This window comes from Protopterus annectens, chromosome 6.part0 (genome assembly GCF_019279795.1).
Source record: "Protopterus annectens isolate FY-2018-M chromosome 6.part0, PAN1.0, whole genome shotgun sequence".
Taxonomy (NCBI): domain Eukaryota; kingdom Metazoa; phylum Chordata; order Ceratodontiformes; family Protopteridae; genus Protopterus; species Protopterus annectens.
Window position 1 is genome coordinate 276,797,416 of NC_056737.1, and position 20,980 is coordinate 276,818,395.

The 20,980-nt window shown below is 38.9% G+C and overlaps 1 protein-coding gene across 2 annotated transcripts in view; it reads right to left on the bottom strand.

The window, feature by feature from the left end:
- Positions 1-20,980, bottom strand: part of TSHR (thyroid stimulating hormone receptor) — a 1,235,241-nt gene that overhangs the window by 442,759 nt on the left and 771,502 nt on the right. For both annotated transcript variants that reach the window (XM_044074034.1, XM_044074033.1), the window contains one exon: positions 172-249. In XM_044074034.1, the coding sequence (XP_043929969.1) occupies positions 172-249 (78 nt within the window). The remainder of the gene's footprint in view (positions 1-171; positions 250-20,980) is intronic.

A 20,980-nucleotide genomic window follows, 5' to 3' on the forward strand; every position in this document is an offset into this window, starting at 1 on the left:
AATACACTGGTGGGTCCTTTGCCCTGGAATCCTATTTAAAAGAAGTTCCTCTTATCAGAGAAGGTACAACACACAAATGGCAAGTCACTTACTGCACAAAAACCTCTGTTACAGACCAACAAAATTAATTTGCTTTAGTAAAAGTTGAACAGTGACATGTTGTGTACTTACAGAGTAAGAGATTCATTGGATAACCCATGAAAGGCATTTGCAGGAACTGATCTGATGAATGGATTGTCTGCAATTTCCCTGTACAAAGAAACAAGTGCAGTCATTATGTAAATAAACAAATGAAAAATGTATAAATAAAGCAGTTATGCATTATTTGATACAAAAATATATTGTGATAAAAGAACTTGTGTACAATTAATCAGATTTGCAGTTCCTATTTTTTGATCTCAGTTCATCTTACCCCCCCCCCCCCCACACACACACACACACTATGCACATACTTCCTCTCTTCTTTATTTCTTCTTGGCCTCAACAGTTCATACCAGTGCAACCCAGGCTTTTATTTGCAGCACTACTTGCCCAGCAGGGAATGAGGCTGCATAGCTCACTTTCTACCCACATATCAATACATACAAGTATATTTTTCTAATGAGTTATTACTGCAAATTTTGCCTATACAAAATCATAATGGTTAGAATATATCACTATGGATTGTACATGTCTTATACGTACTCCTTGTTTTTATGTACTGTAATTGTTTTTTTTTTCTTTTCTTTATATCACTGGCAAGTTTGTACTTCCAGGATGAAACTGAAAATAGTCCACTGAGGTCAGTGGTCTTCCTCAGCTAACAAATACAAATAAACAATAAATAATGTAGGGTGACAAAAATAAAATCTTTATTTATCAATACAGTTAAAATGTATAAAGACATAATTTTAGAGCAATATCAGTAGCTAAATATTCTGATATAAAGATGATCACAAAATTGTGTTGTGTTTTCAACCCCCAACCCTATCCATTAGGCATTTGGATTCAAATTCCATATACTGCTGCTCACCTCCTTCACTGAAACTTAAATTTTAATTTGGTCTCTTGTTAGCTGGCCAAGTGAACTGGCCCTTCTCTGACACTTTTCACCATTTCCTAGGTCAGAAGAGCAAGTGTAAATGTTAGTTAGATATATATATATATATATATATATATATATATATATATATATATATATATATATATATATATATATATATATATATATATAAGCAAAAAAATAGAACGGCAACAGTTGTACAAAGTATGGCTCCAGACCACATAAAATTTGCTTGGCCACTTTCGTTACTTTGCCATTTTCAGCACTGTAGTGCGATCTCGGAGTTGGTATATTTAAGTAGGGGAGTGTGGGGGCAAAGCCCCCCACATTATGGAATGTTTTAAAGTTTTTTGTTTTTTTTTTATTTTGGAACAGTGATTTTTTTCTCTTGGAAAAAATCTCTGTTCTGAAGTTTCGACGTTGCAAGCTTTTGCTTACATGGGGTCAATTAATTATTGTTCGCTTTTGTAAGCGTGCGATAATATAATACAGACCCAATTGCAAGGGTAGTTTTAGTGGAGTTACTCATAAATTGTTTTTGCCTGTAGAATACTCAAGTTTGTGATGCATCTTGTTAATAGCATTTTGGATATGGAGGTCAAATTTCAGATTATTATCTATAGTGTGTCTATTAGTTTTGTATGGATGATTATTTCAATTATTCTGTTGCTCAGGGAAAGGATCTCAGGGGCAATTGCTTCTGGAGTAAATAGGAGAAACTTAATTTTTTGAGGGTTAAGTAAAAGTTGGGCTTTACTAAGCCATGTCTCAATGTAAAAACTTCTTGTGTTATTACCTGAAGATGTTGAAGATTATTTTAAGTACAGATGATAATCTTTGCATTGGACAGCACAGTGGTGCAGTGGTTTGCATTGTTTCCTCACAGCAAGAGGTTATGTGGTTTAATTCTCAGCTGGAATGCCTTCTGTGTGGAGTCCTCGTGTCTTCCCTGCATTCGTGTGAGTTTCCTCTAGGTGCTCCAGTTTCCTCCCAAATTAGAAAGACATGCATCTGGAGCATTTCTCCCCAGGCTTCCACTGAAAATTGGCTCATTTCAAGTCAGACTTTCCCAGTAAAGAAATGTTTATTAATAATAATAATAATAATAATAATAATAATAATAATAATAATAAATAGTAGAGTCATTGGTGTACTGAATGAAAGAACTTTGGCAGGAGGAAGTATGGAGATCATTGATAAAAGTATTAAAAAGTGAGAGACCAAGTATGTTGGGAGTGCAGTGGCATTAGACAGGTAAGGAGAGAAGAAATGTTCATTTCACCACTTGCTGTCTGTTTAATAAGTAGCTCGAAAACCAATGAAGTGATGAGGATGAAAGGCCAAGGGTTGATCGCTGGAAAAGAAGTTTTGTGTGGAAAACAGTATCAAGCTTTTGATAGATCCAGGAATAGTGAGGAGACTAGTTTGCCAGAATCCCTAGCATTATTTACAGTTTCTATGAAGGACAGTATGACAGTTATAGTGCTGTGGCCTAGCCCAAAGACTAGTTTGCCAGAATCCCTAGCATTATTTACAGTTTCTATGAAGGACAGTATGACAGTTATAGTACTGTGGCCTGGCCCAAAGACTAGTTTGCCAGAATCCCTAGCATTATTTACAGTTTCTATGAAGGAGAGTATGACAGTTATAGTACTGTGGCCTGGCCCAAAGACTAGTTTGCCAGAATCCCTAGCATTATTTACAGTTTCTATGAAGGAGAGTATGACAGTTATAGTACTGTGGCCTGGCCCAAAGACTAGTTTGCCAGAATCCCTAGCATTATTTACAGTTTCTATGAAGGAGAGTATGACAGTTATAGTACTGTGGCCTGGCCCAAAGACTAGTTTGCCAGAATCCCTAGCATTATTTACAGTTTCTATGAAGGAGAGTATGACAGTTATAGTACTGTGGCCTGGCCCAAAGACTAGTTTGCCAGAAACCCTAGCATTATTTACAGTTTCTATGAAGGAGAGTATGACAGTTATAGTACTGTGGCCTGGCCCAAAGACTAGTTTGCCAGAATCCCTAGCATTATTTACAGTTTCTATGAAGGAGAGTATGACAGTTATAATACTGTGGCCTGGCCCAAAGACTAGTTTGCCAGAATCCCTAGCATTATTTACAGTTTCTATGAAGGAGAGTATGACAGTTATAGTACTGTGGCCTGGCCCAAAGACTAGTTTGCCAGAAACCCTAGAATTATTTACAGTTTCTATGAAGGAGAGTATGACAGTTATAGTACTGTGGCCTGGCCCAAAGACTAGTTTGCCAGAATCCCTAGCATTATTTACAGTTTCTATGAAGGAGAGTATGACAGTTATAGTACTGTGGTCTGGCCCAAAGACTAGTTTGCCAGAATCCCTGGCATTATTTACAGTTTCTATGAAGGAGAGTATGACAGTTATAGTACTGTGGCCTGGCCCAAAGACTAGTTTGCCAGAATCCCTGGCATTATTTACAGTTTCTATGAAGGAGAGTATGACAGTTATAGTATTGTGGCCTGGCCCAAAGACTAGTTTGCCAGAATCCCTAGCATTATTTACAGTTTCTATGAAGGAGAGTATGACAGTTATAGTACTGTGGCCTGGCCCAAAGACTAGTTTGCCAGAATCCCTAGCATTATTTACAGTTTCTATGAAGGAGAGTATGACAGTTATAGTACTGTGGCCTGGCCCAAAGACTAGTTTGCCAGAATCCCTAGCATTATTTACAGTTTCTATGAAGGAGAGTATGACAGTTATAGTACTGTGGCCTGGCCCAAAGACTAGTTTGCCAGAATCCCTACCATTATTTACAGTTTCTATGAAGGAGAGTATGACAGTTGTAGTACTGTGGCCTGGCCCAAAGACTAGTTTGCCAGAATCCCTAGCATTATTTACAGTTTCTATGAAGGAGAATGACAGTTATAGTACTGTGGCCTGGCCAAAAGCTGTGCTGTGTGGGGGCTAACAAATGGTTTTGGAGGAGATGGCTATGTAGCTGTTTGTGAATGCATTTGTCCAGTATCTTAGAGAGAGGAGAAAATATGGCAATGGGGCAGTAGTTTGATACATCAGTGCAGTTGCCATCTTTGTGTAAAGGAACAATTTGGGACATTTTCTAGAAAGTCTGGGCATATGATTCCAGTATAGATCTATTGATAAGAATACTAATTGGCTAGGGTATGGAATTTGTAGTTTTATTAAGGTTGTAGGGGCCAGTTTAAAAATAAGGGAGGGTATGCTGGATACCTGGGATTGGTTGGTCATATGGTAAGGATTTTTATTAGTCTTGGGAGAACAGACAGGAGTGGGATTGGAGGTATTTGGATGAGTGGTACTGGATGTATGTGAGGTACTTAAAGTTAAGGTGGTAATACTGTCAATAAAGTGATTATTGAATTTTTGTGCTATTAGGGTAGTAGAGGTTTATGTGCATGGGCTACAACAGTTATTTGAGACTGGATTTACTAGGGATGTTATACAGGACCAAATTTTCCCAGGATTCTATCAGCGGTTGTTTTAGTTATGTACATAGTGTTGTCTTTTATCTTTGGATATTTTGATTTTTTACCTGGTTGTGGAGTTGTTTGAACAGCTGTAGATTTATGTGAATTTTATTTCTTTGCCACTCTTTCCTTGCTTTGTCCCTTGAGGACATAAGTTTTTTTGCTTAGTTTCAATAGCCAAAAGGGAATGATTGACTTTAGTTTTTTTTTTTTTTTTGTTCGGGGGGGGGGGGGTGCTAGGCTGTCAAGGATGCTTAGATGCTGGTTGAATTTTCTGAGGTTACAGATTGTTTCACAGGTGCGTTCTTTTGGTAGACGTGTAATAGTTCTATTAGTATAAGTAGATAAGTGCTCACTCAGTGTATATGAAGTGTCCCAGAATTAATGAATTTACCTGGTCCATATTTTTATTAAACTGTGTTGGGGTATCAATAAGTTGAGCAAGTATGAATAGGTTCATGAAGGCTGGGAAGTCGGAGATAAAGTTGCCAGCTGATGTTGACATCACCTAGAATGATAGTTTCGCTATTAATTGTTGAAGATGTCCAGAATAGGATGTCTTCAAGTATGGGAATACTGTTGCCAGGAAGGATGTAGAGTACTATGATACATACCTGTTTTGACCTATTTAGTTTAAGGAAGGAGATAAGAATTTCTGCATTTGCAAATTTTGGAATGATATTGGTAAAGGGGGTAAGATGATAAGATTTAGGGTACAGAAGAGGTATACCACCAGCTTTCATTTGTCTATCAGCTCTGACTGCATTGTAGCCAGAGGGCAAGAATTCAGAGTCTTGGATATTTGGTTGAAGCCATGTTTCAGTGATGGCTAGGATATCTGGGGTGTAGTGGGTTATCCAGGCGTGTAGCTGTGAAATTTTATTTTATATGCTATGCAGGTTTATTGTGACCAATTATATGGTTTTAGTTGGAGTTATGTCAATTTGGGGGGGGGGAGAAGGACCTGGGTTTGGATGAACATCACCACCCTCAAAAACATTAGAGCTAATTATTCTGTCAGGGATAGGAAAACTTCACTTTCTTTTTCTTGGAAAGGAGAAGCAGTAAAAACTTTCAAGGAGTCTTCCTCGGTGACATGCAGAAATGTGACACTGCACCTTTTTTAGCTTCTTGGGTATTTTCCCAATACTTCTAGTTTAATATTAAACTATATAGTACATAGCAAATTCTTTCCCAGGGAAATAATTCACTGAAAAGCCGCTTCGCTATTTTGTAGTTTTGTTCTTTTAGGTTCAGTCAAGACGCATTTGACAAAATACGTCTGCAATCACGCAATAGGAACCCTTGCAATTACCTACCTTCTGCACACTCTCATTTATAGTGCTCAAATCTTTACTAACCTGCAAACGTCATCAAAAACAAAACTAGAAGCATGTTACAATAAAATTGCTAAGTTTGCTATCACTGCTCCTTATCACTCACATCACTGTATTGCTCTCCAGTCATTTGCATGGCTTGAACAAATGCCAAATAAACTACCTCAGCATCTAAACTACCTTCAACCTGCAACAGTATACAATATCATACTTAAACCTACAGCCTGCCAGAGTGCACACAATATCACACATAAACCTACACCTTGCACAGCTCTTAGCTCCACCCTCCACTCATTCCTCCCCAGTAGGGATCTAAGATCAGAAGACAAAGAACGCCTCTCTGTCTATAAACTCAGCAAAGCTTATGGACAAAGTCTCTACTCCCATGTTGCACCAAAAATATGGAAAACAAAACTACCACTAAGTATTAGGCACAACACTAACCTGCCATCCTTCAATAAACTTAAAGATTTCCTTGCCAAATCTTGGATCTGCCTATGCTCTAAACCAGGCTAAATCCCTTAACCCCATGCCTCTCCCTCCTTATAGCCCACGTTCTGCTACCTCAGAACTAATTTCTTTAAATTACTTCTTACCCATGTCTCCTCCACCAATTTCTATCCTTTTTCTCCTATCATTTTTCCCTCCATAATGTCTCTTACTTAATTCATCTCTTCCCACTCCTTCACTCATCCCTATCATTGTCACACCTCCACACATTTACTTCATTCTCCTCTTATCTATCTCCTTGTCCCTTTTCTTCCCTTATTCCCTTCCCCATTCACACTTTATTGCCCGTCTTCCTTATCTCATCCCCTACTCCTCTTCCCCTCCAGTGAGCATCACTGCTTATCCTTCTAGAGACATAAATACAAAACTGACTTCTTTTTCTCCTTTTCCCATTAGGGGCTGCCACAGCAGAACAACAGTCCAGAGAACGATTGGCAGTGGAATTTTACAATGTTGAGTTGCCAGCCCAGTGCCCAACCTTCCACTGAAGGGACACACGCACATACACACACACGCACACACACACACACTCACACACACACACACACACACACACACACACACACACACACACACACACACACACACACACACACACACACACACACACACACACACACACACACACACACACACGCACACGCACCTTGGGCCAATTTAGAGCATCCGATCCACCATCCCATCTCTTTGGAATGTTGGAGGAAACAGAGTACCCGAAGGGAACCCAGGTGACTGCAGGGAGGACATGCAGATTCCACACAGAAGGCACCCCAGCCGAGAAGTGAACTGGAGATCCTCTTGCTGTGAGATGGCAATACTAACCGCTGCACCACCACAGCTGCCCAAACACAAAACTGACTGCTATTATATTATTTTGTACTGCATTCTTGAGCAATGCATACTGTTTTGACAATGTCCTAAATGTCAGAACTGTATTCATTGCCTTAACTATTTCTCCTTTTCAATATTTTTTAGTATTGTTTCCTTATTATTTGTCATTAATTAATTATTTGTCATGTATCTATTATTTCTTTTGCATTATATTTCTAAGTACAAAGAGCTTTTCTTCTTGGGCCTCCACTGAAAATGTATACTCATGAGCCAGTTGGACTTTTCCAGTAAACAAATGTCAGTCAATAAATAAATAAGTTTTGGAATTCTTGCGTGCAAAAGGGGAACCTGCCATTTATTTACCATTTGGTATTATGAAGGGTACAAGGTTCCTATGGAAATTACAGATCCCTATGTTTGTGAGCTGAATAAGTGAGCTAAAGACTGTGAATGTGATGAATTGCACAGTGCATTAATATGATACAGAACAATATGGGGGTATAACTGCTCTTTATCAGTAGTTATTTTAGTAGGCCTTATTCCAGTTTGTTATTTTGTCAGTTTAAGCTATGTTTTATAAGCTTAAGTTATTTTTTTATCATTGTCCCCCTTCAGACCCTACAACTGGCTTGATTGTTTTCAGCTACTCTAAGCTCCTTATTTTGACAAATTTCAGTTATAATGTTATTTTGCTATTTAAGTATTCTAGCTGTTAGAATTAAATTCTTTTTTTTTTCTTCTTGTGAGAGAAGAGAGAGCCAGGCTAATTCAAGAGCTTTGATTCCTTGGAGGCAAGTTATAAGTGTAATTGCTATTGGCTGCTGACTTCATTTTTTTGAATGCTTGACAATTGTTTTATATTTGTCATGTCTGCATTCTGCTGCACTCTGTGCAGTGGGGTTGCAACATGCAGTGTACAGATGATTTATTTGAAATTTGCCTAATATTTATGTTATTCTCCAAAATTTAAGTGAGTTTATCCTGTGAATCCTTGAGTGGGTTCCCCAAACTCAGCTATGTACCGATACTCAATGCCATGAGCTAGTGGTCCATTACAAATTGAGGCTACCTGCTCCCCTCTATTTGTGAAACCATGTCAGAACTCTGTCTCCCAATAAGCACTGGTCATTTACATGGAGCAGTGCTCGGACCTTTATTAAAACAATCCACTGTAGTTTCCATCTTTCAAGCCCCTCTAAAACCAGTTACCCTTTCAACTAGTTTAGCCTGTGCCCTGTTTTACAAACTTGGATTAACCTATTTAACCGGTATCAGTAGTTCAGCCTGTGGTTTTCAATGAGCTTTAAATTTAAATTAAGCTACTTAGTCACATTTACTTTACCTGGGCAATTCTCCAACTATTATTTAAAGCTCTGGACATTATAGAAGGCAGACAACCTGTTTCCCTTCTGTTGCCAGCCTCTTAGCACTTGTTGTCTTCAGGCAGTGCAGGAATTGCCTTGTGCTCACTGAGAATGGACTCTTACTTAACATAAATAACTCTGTGAGTGGTACACATATTTAACTAATTTGGAAGCCTACCTCTAACTTAAATCCATCCACAGTGAACATTATACCACCAGCACCCTCATCATCATGACATAGTCAAGAAAATCACATTAGAATTTCATATTCTTAGGCCATTAAAATCTGTATGAAAGCCAGACAGAACTAGTAAGATTAGGTCTTGGTGGTTAATCTTCAATTCACCTCCTCTATGCACACCTCCAGCATTAAGTTACCAAGCTTCAGAATACTCCAGATCTTGTACTCCTAAAACCTATAACACAAATGTGTTAGTGATTGGTGACTCATTTATTAGGCACACAGGTTCCCCACTCACAAGGCTGGCAAAGAATAGGATTACAGTCATTTGCTTTTCAGGTGTCAGTATCTCTGATGTTGCAAAGGCTCATAAAGAGCCTTTTTCACAGCAAATATGAGTATGACATGGTGGTAGTCCATGTGAGTGTGAATGACCTGGGATGCAAAACCCAGAGACAAGCCAGAACTTTCCATGCATGTGACGAATGCAGTTAAGCCTGTGGTCCTGAGTGGAATCCATTGTTCATCAAGAATGATGTCTCAGCATAAATAAAGGATGACTGGCTTCAGCAATTGGCTGAGTACTTGGTGTAATTCTAGGGGAATTCAGTATGTGTCAGTTTAGGATGAGATGATTGCCAGTCCATCTTGCCTGCACATCTCTTTCAAAGGCTTCTGCGTAGTGACAAAAGGCTTTGCTGCCCCGCTCCAAGAGTACTCTCTCTTTTTTAGGCAGAATCCAGTTAATGAACATTCCATTATAGCAAATCCATCAATCCTCCCACTTAGATAGATCACTTTAAGGTGGCTCTTCTCAATGCCAGAAGTCTTAAAAAACAAATTGCCTGACCTTGAGGCCGTCCTGCATCTGTAACATATTTATAGTTGTGTAATTATTGAGACTTGACTTAAATGTAGGGAAATTACTCTCTCCATAGCTAGGTTTTGCACCTACCATGCCTTCAGGCCTGATAGTAACTTGTGGTGGCATCTCCAAATTTGGGAAAAATTATATCACTTTCAGACAGATTCTCAGAGACCCACAGTCATAAAACTACAGAACACCCTAAATAAAACAAGTTAACAGTGTATACCTGCTACATGACACCCCCCATGTCCCCAGATGATTATGTTAGATTTATGGAGGTACTCAAAAAAACTCTCTATCAACATGAACTCTATTATTTTGGGAGACTTTACTTACACTGTATTAACTGGGTACCTATATCTCCAGATTATGGTATGCCTAGAAGTTATTGGACTTAACAAAACTTCCCTGGACCAGATAGTTAATAAACCCACCTGAGGATATAATATTCTAGATATGGTTCTCATGAATATGGCCTCTACATTTGCTATTCCCTTGGTCTTTCCTTCTTGAATTCAGTCAGACCACAAACTTCTGACATTTGCCTTCAAAACCTCCAAACTTCCTTGAACCAACATCTCTGAATTTAAGAACCTGAAACAGGCAAGTGTCATACTAGTATGTAATAAAAATGTCAACATTCCCCTACACCACCACTGACTCATAAGATGACACAAATGAGCTCTATGCTCACTTAGACAAAAGCGTAGAATTAGCAGTCTCAACAAGAGCAAAACACAGTGGGGAATTCAGAAACAAACTACCCTGCAGATCCACTAGCTTAATTAAACTCTACTTCAAGAGAAAAATAATGTTTAACTAATAAAGCTGATACAAAGCCTGAAAAAATATTAAAATTATATAGCCAATACAAAGCTTCAAATAGCAAGGACTGTATAAATATATTACCAGAGGAATGAAAAATACTATTAGGACTAGTAAAGTAAGCTATGAAATCAGGCTAATTTATGAAGCTAATTATAAATACAGTATTTCTTTAGCTACATTAGGAAACTAAAGAACTATACCCAACAATTTTGAAACCTAATCCTAAATGTAACTATCCACTGTGACTCAAAAGACATCATAAATATATTAGCAAACAAGTTTAGTGCAAACCTTACCTCAATGCATCTATCCAAATATCCCAGAATCACTATTATCAAGGAACATGTTCTGAAGGTACTATCAAAGACTGAAAATACTTCCTGTACTGACAATTTCCATGGATGTTTAAGAAATACTGGCAAACATGTACCCACTGAATCTCTCCTTTTATTGTTTAACCTAAGCTTAGTTAGATGAATTGTTCCTGAATTATATTGCACAGAAGTGGTGATGCCCCACCATGGACCCCAGTAATTACAGACCCATCAGCCTGATAAGACATATTTGCAGAGATATGATCTAATCAATTATGACATCAAAATATCATTAGGCTAGACTCAACAGTTATCCTTTGTCAAAGGAAGATCCTGCCTATTAAATGTAGTTACCTTCTTTGAGAGGGTTACACAGACTGTTGACAGTGGTCAAGCTGATTACATAACATGTCTTGATCTATATAAAACAATTGAAACCATACCCTATGTGGGCATTATAAGTAAAATAAATACTTTAAATATAGATCCTTCTGTGGTGAGATAAGGTAATCATTCCACTGTATTCTGCACTCATTAGACTAATCATTTTGTATACCGCCCCCTTCTGTATGTACCTCTCCAAATACCTGACACAACTTGACTGACCACAATGTTTTCTCCCTAAGAAAATCAAGGGCCTAAATCACAAATGTTACACTGATCATCTCAAAGCGCTGTCCCTCTTTTTTGTATCTTACAGGCTACTGAGGGATGATCTCTTCCCCACTTACATAGCCTCTACATACTCCATCCTTTCAGATTTACTCACATCCACATGTCCAAAAGTGGAATAACTGGGTCATAATGTCTGCAGAAAGTGTGTTACAGTTGAAAATCAGGCCTTGTGTACTAAGTGTGACAATGCTCTTAAGAATCAGAAGTGTCTTGTGTTTACTCAGTTTTGCTGATGTGATACAACAGATCCTTTTGTTAACATGCAGAAAAAGAAAGATAAGTGCATGCAAAAGAATGTGCTTGTTACTGAAAAGAACCATGAAAGCAATTCAATACGGTACTATGTAAGTAAAAGGAGTTGGTACAGTAAATTCAGAAAAATTAATAGTGCAATTCAGGCTATTGGTAATAAATGCTGAACGTTTATAAGTGAAGTGTTGAATCTAATCAAGGCATGAAGGCAAAGTGTAGGATTTTATCATAAGATCATTTTGAAGAGTTCAGGCTAAAAGGCACAAAAATAAAAACTATGTACACATTGATAACATCATCAGAGCACCAAGCAAAGGGAACCAATATATGAATTTGAACACCATCAGCTTATGTTTCAGTAACTCACTGAATACCACTTGCAAATGTTTCTGATTCATTTCATTACCTAACAGAATTCCTGGGGGGGAATGCCCACTGTATCTCATGTTCTAGTTATCTGGTGGTGAAGATTTAGACCCCTGTTTTTTGTGTTTGCTAAACTATTAGACTTGCAGAGATATACGAGTTCAGTGACAACAGGGGGTATATCTAAGTCAGCCTGAACTCAGATGCACAAATAAGCATTCAGCTGTGAGCAGTTAGTATGCAAGCAGCTAGAAACTGGAATGTTACCGCCTAAAGTAGGACCCAAGCAAAGCTACTAGGTTCAGCATAGACTTCATTACTTCACTCACAAACTGCATCAAGGGGCTCCTTCAGGGTTGCCAGCTGTGCATTCAGTGTCCTCTTTTATTTTCCACCAGTACCTTAATTTGCATCCCTAACTGACAACAATTATTACTTCCAGTCTGTGGCACCATGCAAGTCGCATCAAAACTGGGATCCTCCTCCTACCACACATTTGTTGTGGTTATATGCTACTCATACCCGCATTAAGGACACTCCCGCCACATATTTGCTGTGGTTATATGCTACTCATACCCACACTGAGGATCCTCCTTCCACATATTTGCTGTGGTTATATGCTGCTCATACCTACACTGAAGATATTCCTGTCACATGTTTGCTGTGGTTATATGCAACTCATACCCACACTGAGGACATGCTGTTCTTGCCTGAGCAGCAACCCTACATCAGGTACTTTTAAGCAGGAGCCCTACTTTGGGCATCCCTAAGCATGAAATTTACATTCATATCCACAATGGAAAATTATTCTAGCTGTTACTAATATGGGAATCTAACTTACTTACTTCCAAGCTGAAGATGTTCACTGGTCATGTGGAAGCCAGGTTCTGGTGCTTGTGATTCCAAAACAGAGAATCCTCCTTGGATGTTTACATAATAGTGACCTGTTTCCACCACTCCAAAACTGGGAAAGCTATCTGTTTCTATGCTGGAAACCCACAACATTCTCAAGATATTAACTTATCTTAGCTATTCCAAAAGGCAGAGGCCTAACACTGTCACTCCAAAACTGGGGAATACACTTGCTAATTGCAAGCTAGAATTTTCCCCTTTTCTGTTTTTTTTTTTCAGATATACTGTTTTTTTATTTCTTTTTTAGAAACAGTAATATGCATTTGCATACAATACTAGTAATCACAGGAAATGCTGTAAATAATACCAATGCTAAAACTCCACAGCAGTGCAGAAAAGAAAGCCAGTCAAGGTTCATACACCTGTAGGCAAAGACAAAGTCAAGCCAAACCAATATGGTATAAAGTTTAATACAAAATATCCACACCAAATAAACACTTTCGTTTCCCCATAGAAACTTTATCAGAATGGTGTATTGTCACAAACAAATTGAATGTGAGTGACTGTAAGTTAATTAGACAGCGTTTGAAAATTTAAAGAAACATCACAGAAACTTGCGTACTCCTGTTTAACATATATGCACACACATATGTACAACACAATTTGGTAAAAATATTTACAAATATTTACAAAAATGTATGTACACAAATATTTACAAAAGTGTATAGAATCTCCTAAACATGACAACAAAGATGTTATAAAATGTTTGCTTTCAGTTTCAAGGCAGGAACTATAGAAAGGTGATCATTTAAACCAGGGTTTACACAGGCATCAAAAAACATTTGCCATATCATCTCCTGATATTCCAACCTGGTTTCCCAATCACCACCCCTTTCTGGAATCTGAGTTTGCTGTTTCACCCAGAATTTAAATTTGGCTGTATAGGGCATTGGTGTCTTTGCCCCTGTTTAGATCATATAAGTGTTCATATATTCTCTGTCTAAGACATCTCTCAGTCTTGCCTATATAGAATGCATAACAGATGGTACAATATGCCATGTATACTATTCTTTTAGAGGCACAATTGTGTTGTCCATCAGTAGGAATAAACTTATCCAAGTTTGGTAAACATAACTCACTGTTATTGACCACCATCCAACACTGTGCACAACTGCCACATCTGAAAGTACCCTTATTTTGTGCGGTGTAAAGTTGTTAAGTCGTGATGCATTCTCATACAAGTTCTTAAGGTTGGTACCTCTCCTATAACTAACCTTAAAGGAATATTGAAAAACTGAGAGAGTGTTGGGCATAATGGCAAACATATTCCAAAACTTGAGAATAATTTCTTTGATTCACAAAGAATCTTGGTTATTCCCTAACACACAGTATATGTCCTTGGTTCCAGAGATTCCAGAGATCCAGAGATACGGCACAAAAATTACAGAACCAACTGATATTGCCAATATCCTGGCAGATAGGTTCACCCCCTAAAGGGCCCATATCTATACAAGAAGAATACTGAGTCCCTGTAATCACAACTACGCAGGTAAAAGCTGCACTCTCTAAAGCCAAAAACACAGCATCCATGGGACCGGACAACATCCCAGGCTGCGTTTTACACAAACTTCAGAATGAACTGGCTCCCCACTTAAGCACCATGTTCAATAATAACCGTGCTTCAGGCTTTGTGCCCACTGAATGGCGCACAGCAACAGTTATCCCACTCCACAAAGGGGGAGCCACCACTGATCCCGGGAACTATCAACCTATTAGCTTGACGAGCCTGGTCTGCAAGGCCATGGAACATATCATCATGGAACTCATAAACAAAGACATTGGTAACCTCCAAACACTGGATCCCACCCAGTTTGGGTTTGTGAAAGGCAGATCATGCCTCCTGAACCTGATCGACTTCTTTGAGGCAGTCACCAAAGTCATAGATGAGGGTAAGGTGGTTAACACAGCCTATCTTGACCTTGCCAAGTCTTTCGGCACCATCCCCCATTCTGGAATTATAGCTAAACTCACTACTCTAGGTATAAATCCCTACTTCACAAGATAGGTTGCCAACTGGCTCACTGACAGAACCCACACTGTAAACGTTGCAGACTCCAAATCTGACCTCAAAGCAGTGACAAGTGGAGTATCACAGGGTTCCGTCCTGGGACCTCTCCTGTTAGCCTGTACTTCAGAGAAGTAGATAACAAACACAGAAGGCCTGCAAACTAGGAGCCATAGTCAAGTCCTCAAATGATGTGGACATCCTACAGAAGGGCCTCGCTGAGACAGATGCCTGGTGTCAGAGCCATGGCCTCAAGCTCAATGCCAAAATGTGCAGTGTCATCCCCTTTGGTAAAAACTCTGTACCCATGAACTACCACATAGGCAGCAATCTACTTAACACCAAATGTGTAATAAGAGACCTTGGGACCCAGGTGGACAGTAGTCTCTCCTTTGATAGTCACATTGCCACAGTAGTCAGGAAGTCCTTCTACGTGGCACACCTCATCATAAAAGGGTTCTCATCCAGGAAAAAAGAGGTTATTGTCCCCCTCTACTCGACACTCATTAGACCCATTATAGATACAATGCCCCTTTTGGAATGTACCTCACAAGACATCTGCAGCAGCTGGAAAGGCCACAGAAGTACCTCACAAAGAGGATTACTGGCCTCAAACAAATGCCTTACACTGACCGCCTCAAAAAACTCCAGCTTTACTCCGTAGCATATCGCCTACTCCGAGGTGATCTATGCCTAACATATAAAGCTATGTCAAACCCAAAGCTGTTTGACATGCTACACCTAAAGAAATCCCAATCCCTCCAAGCTACACGCTCTAGGGACCTAAACCTTGTCACCTCAATAAACAGGACATGCTGGAGGAATAGATTCCTGTTCCAGAGACTTCCCATACTCTGGAACAGGCTACCCATCTATGTCAAGCAAAGTTCTTCATTAGCACTCTTCAAGAAAAATCTTCTCTCAGGTCTCCTGAATGTCAGCTGTCATAGCAGTAATGTTGTTGGCAATAGGCTTACTCCTAATCAAGGGGTAATATTTAACTCCATAATTTCCTTCTTGATGTTATCAATAAGAAGTTTGGGATAATCTTGAGCCAAAAATAAGCTCTCAATAAATTTGAATTTCCTACTCATTAGAAATCATCTGGGCTGCCCTCACCATTTGGCCCTTCACGATACTCGTTTTTTGGGGGGAGGGGAGGTTACTTTTGAAGTGTAAGTATGAATTTGAAAACTATTCTTTTCTGTGTATTTGAGACACAGATTCACTGTTTTCTGTATCTTTAGAAATAAGTACATCTAGGTATGCAACAGACTCTGTATCAACTGAATTGGTAAAGGACAGGAAACTGGTAGTGGAGAGTAAAAATTGCATAAAAATTGTTGACTCAGATGTACCATTCCACAACACAAAAATGTCATCCAAATAACGGTAATAGGCATGGATATTTTTGAAAAAAAATCACTGGTAAACACAAAATGTGTCTCCCAATAAAAGAATACCAAATTTGCAAAAACTGGGGTGCATGCTGCGCCCATTGCTACCCCACCTAGTTGTTTATAATCATACTGAAAATAGATAAAATTGTTGTCCAAAATAAGTAACATGTTTTCCAAAATCAGCCTAAAGTCGTTGGCAATCAAAAAATCCAACTCAGTCAAAACTTCTTCAAACTAGGTTAAACCTGTTTGGTGGGGTATAACTGAGAAAAGATCTTTAACATCTATGGTCCTGAAAATATAGTTGACATCAAAGGGAACCTGCCCTAACTTAGTCAGGAAATCCCAAGAATCTATTAAGATGTGTTGGTGTAGTCCATAAAATGTCTTTAGCTTAGAGTCAATAAACATGGCCAAGGGTTGTGTTTTTGAGTCAGCTGATGCTACATTTAGCCTCAGTGGGGAGTTCTGCAAGTTCTTATGGACCTTGGGGATTCCGAAGATTCCTGGGATAACCGGTCTTTTTACTCGTAGGAAATTGTACAATTTTGTACCAATCATACCTTGCAAGAGATTGTCTTCCAAAATAATATCTATCTTTTGTATGCTATTTCGATCTCATTCCTAGAGACCTGACAGTAGCTACCTTCTTTGGTTAAGATATCTAACATTTTCCCCATATAGCTCCAATGCATCATTAACACCACCCCACCCCTTTGTCTGGCTTCATAATCCTTAGCTCCTTGTTGTAACTTAACATATATAAAATAGCCCTTTCTTCCTGACTTAAGTTGTCACATGACCATCTTTTAGATTTGAAAAAATGTTTCAACTCATTCTCAAGTGAAATATCAAAACTGGACAACACTGGGTGCAGGGGTGGGTGAAACATACTCTTCCTGAAACCACAGTCTTAATATCCATGGTCTGAAAGGGAGGTGAAATATCATGGTCTTTGTAAAGTTCTTTCAAATTTAAATTCCTAATGAATAGCTTGGTGGCAAGTAAAGTCTCAGTTAATTTCCCTTTTCGAGCAGGGACAAAGGTAAAGCCCTTTTGAAATAACTTGAAATGAAACTCTTCCAAAGCTAAACCAGCATAATTAAAAACATGAAAGTTGTTAAATGAATACACACAACCATTGCTGTTCATGATGGTGTTACAACTTGAACTAAGAGGCATACTAGTGTGACCTAATTCCATTTCTTCTTGTTCCCCTTCCCTTTGTGCTTCCAGTGTGGCTGCCAATTGCATGTTGCCTGTGCATAGGAAGGATGTGTGTCTAAATTCTGAATTTCATTTGTCCCTCAGCCAAATTTAAATTCTAAGTGATACAGCAAGTTACGATTCCAGAAAGGGGTGGTGATTGGGAAACCAGGTTGGAATATCAGAAGATGATATGGCAAATGTTTATGATGCCTGTGTAAGCCCTGGTTTAAATGACCATCTTTCTATTGTTCTTGCCTTGAAACTGAAAGCAAACATTTTATAACATCTTTGTTGTCATGTTTAGGAGCTTCTATACACTTTTGTAAATAATATTTGTGTACATACATTTTTGCAAATTCTTCTTCTCCTTCTTTCGGCTTTTCCCGGTTAGGGGTCGCTACAGCAGATCACCTGTCTGCTCATGATTGGCAGTGGAGTTTTACGGTGTTGAGTTGCCAGCCTGGCACCCAACCTTCCACAGAAGGCACACACACACGCACACACTCACACCTAGGGCCAACTTAGAGTGTCCAATCCACCTACAGCATGTCTTTGGGATATGAGAGGAAACTGGATCACCCAGAAGAAACCCACGCGACCAAAGGGAGGACATGCGGACTCCACACAAAAGGATCGCCAGCCGCGGATTGAACCAGGGAACCTGTTGCTGTGAGGCAGCAATGCTAACCGCTGCACCACCCTGGCCGCTCACATACATTTTTGTAAATATTTGTAAATATTTTTACCAAATTGTGTTGTGCATATGTGTATGTGTGTGTGTATATACGTTAAACAGGAGTATACACGTTTCTGTGATGTTTCTTTAAATTTTCAAACGTATAATTAACTTACAGCCACTCACATTCAGGTTTTGATTATTTTAACAGTTTGTTTGTGACAATACACCAGTCTGGTGAAGTTTCTGTGGGTGAAACAAAAGAGCTTATTTGGTGTGGATATTTTGTATTAAACTTTATACCATATTGGTTTGGCTTGGCTTTGTCTTTGCTGGGTCTATGACAATGGATCGAATAGTAAAAAGATCGAATGGCTGTAAGAACGAAAACGCCGTTCATAGAAATCCGTTTTGTGGGGGGGGTCTGCCCTCCCACACCTCCCGCTAAATATATATACCAACTCCTAGATCACACTACAGTGAGAAAAGGGCAAATTTTTCAGTTTTCACTGTAACGTGATCTTCTCGGAAAATGGATTTCTATGAACAGCATTTTCGTTCGTACAGCCGTTCGATCTTTTTGCTATTCAATCTGTTGTCATAGACCCATCTTTGCCTACAGGTGTATGGACCTTTACTGACTTTCTTTTTTGCACTGCTGTAGAGTTTTGACATTTACATACAATACAAGTTAAGAACAATGCAAAGAAAAGACAAAATTTTGTCTTTACCCCCTTTTCTCTCATACTATGCATTTTACAGCCAGTGCAATTATACATACAGCAACTACTGTGATTCATAGGTGTAGCCATTTGGTATTTGTGGTAGAATCAGTTACATTCACAAAAAAGCACACAAAATATCTTTAATAACAAAAATGCATTTTCAACCCAGCTTTCATGCAAACACACAAATTATTCCATCACACACACATTGTTCTTCATTGCAAACATATAAAATAAACAAACAATTTCACCCACACACATACTCACACAGAACACATGAGTTGCAAGAGAATTTGGGGAGTTTGCTGCCCATTGCAGAATATCCATTTAGTGACCCCACTCATCCATAACTTGCAAACTGTCAAACCTTTTAAAGAACAGCAGTAGATTATCTTTATTCAAAGTTTGCCAAGGCCTGTGACACTTCTATCACTCTACCATTACAGCACATTGTTAATGAGTGTCTTATTGCTCAGGTATGTCCATTACTCTGAAAAATTCCTTTTCCTCTAGATGTACTCTAGTCTCCTTCAGACCTATTGAACTTCTCTACCCCTTGCCAAAATCCTTGAAAAATCTGCAGCCTCTCAACTAAAGGAACACACTGAAACATGTGGTCTATTAACCAGTCATCAACATGGTTTTAGAAAGTAGATCTAATTCACTGTTCATTGACTGAAGGACATCTACCTGCAGCCATTTCCATTTATTAGCCAAAGATTTTGACCTTTGTTGATCATAATCTACTCATCAATGAACTCTCTCTCTCGCCTCAACTCCATTACACTTGACTGACTTCATGCATGCTTAATTAACATTTTTTGTTCTTACACTAAATTCTGTCATGTCCATTCTTCCTCTCCTCTGTTGTCTAGTCCACATCAGCTCAGTTATCATAGCACAAAAACAGCAATATCTTGCTTTACAAAGATTATATAATCATCTGGGAAACTACCACAAAGTAGTCATCTCAGAAACTGGCACATTTCTTAAGATCTTTTTGCAACACCCTCAATACTACCTGGCTAGTGTAAGTCAAGCATATGAATAGGAATGCCTAAGCACAAGACTCAAAAACTAATAATATAGTGTATTCTGGTGGCATAGAGGGATAAAACCCTGACTGCATCCCAGGTGATTCAACAAATGACTTGGGTGTTTGAAGGTGCAGACAGGGAGCATGGCCATTCCCATCCTGGGGGGAGAAGGTCCTCATCCAGCTTTTGCTGTGACTCAGATAATAAGACCCCCCATTATGCATTGAGGGCTGGGTCAGGGGGGATACTGGTGCTGCCACCCAAGCCAGAGATGATAGCCCCTGTTGGGGCATGCCAGGGAGCATGCATGCATGCACTGAGGGAGTTATAGATATCTCTTGCAGTAATATGGGTTGTCAGGTCACCATGGGGGCAAGGTCAGGGTTTAGGTTCATAAATGAAAAATGATGTCATTGCCAGGATGCCAGCAAAAACACAAAGCACTCTCATGGGAGCCTAAATAGTGATTTATTTAGAGGCTTAATTGTCATCAAGCATGAGGACAAAAATGATAAATTAAAAACAATAAATAAAATAATACGATGATATTTGGTACTCATGAGTGCTTATATTCCTATATGTCCATCTGGAATCTAATATGTTCTAATGGAGGGTCAAGTAAACTTGTTAATACTTTGAAACATCTGTATGTCTGCCTAGACCCTTCACTATCCACGTCTTCCCACATTTATAACCCTAATAAAAAAAATTACATCCCTACTTTACAGATGACATGCAGTCTTCCATCTACAATCCAAGCAAGCAAGATAGAGTAACTATTGAAAAGGGAATGCTCCTACCAATATGTGAAAACTCCCTCCCTACCTTAGGCTGCGCATCTATGACAAATATTATAAAATTCAAAATGTGCTGAACCGTATCTGTTACTTCAGTGCTGGTGCTGACAAAAAGTTGTATTATGGCAATGCAATAAGTCAAGCCAGCTGGCTACTTACTCCCC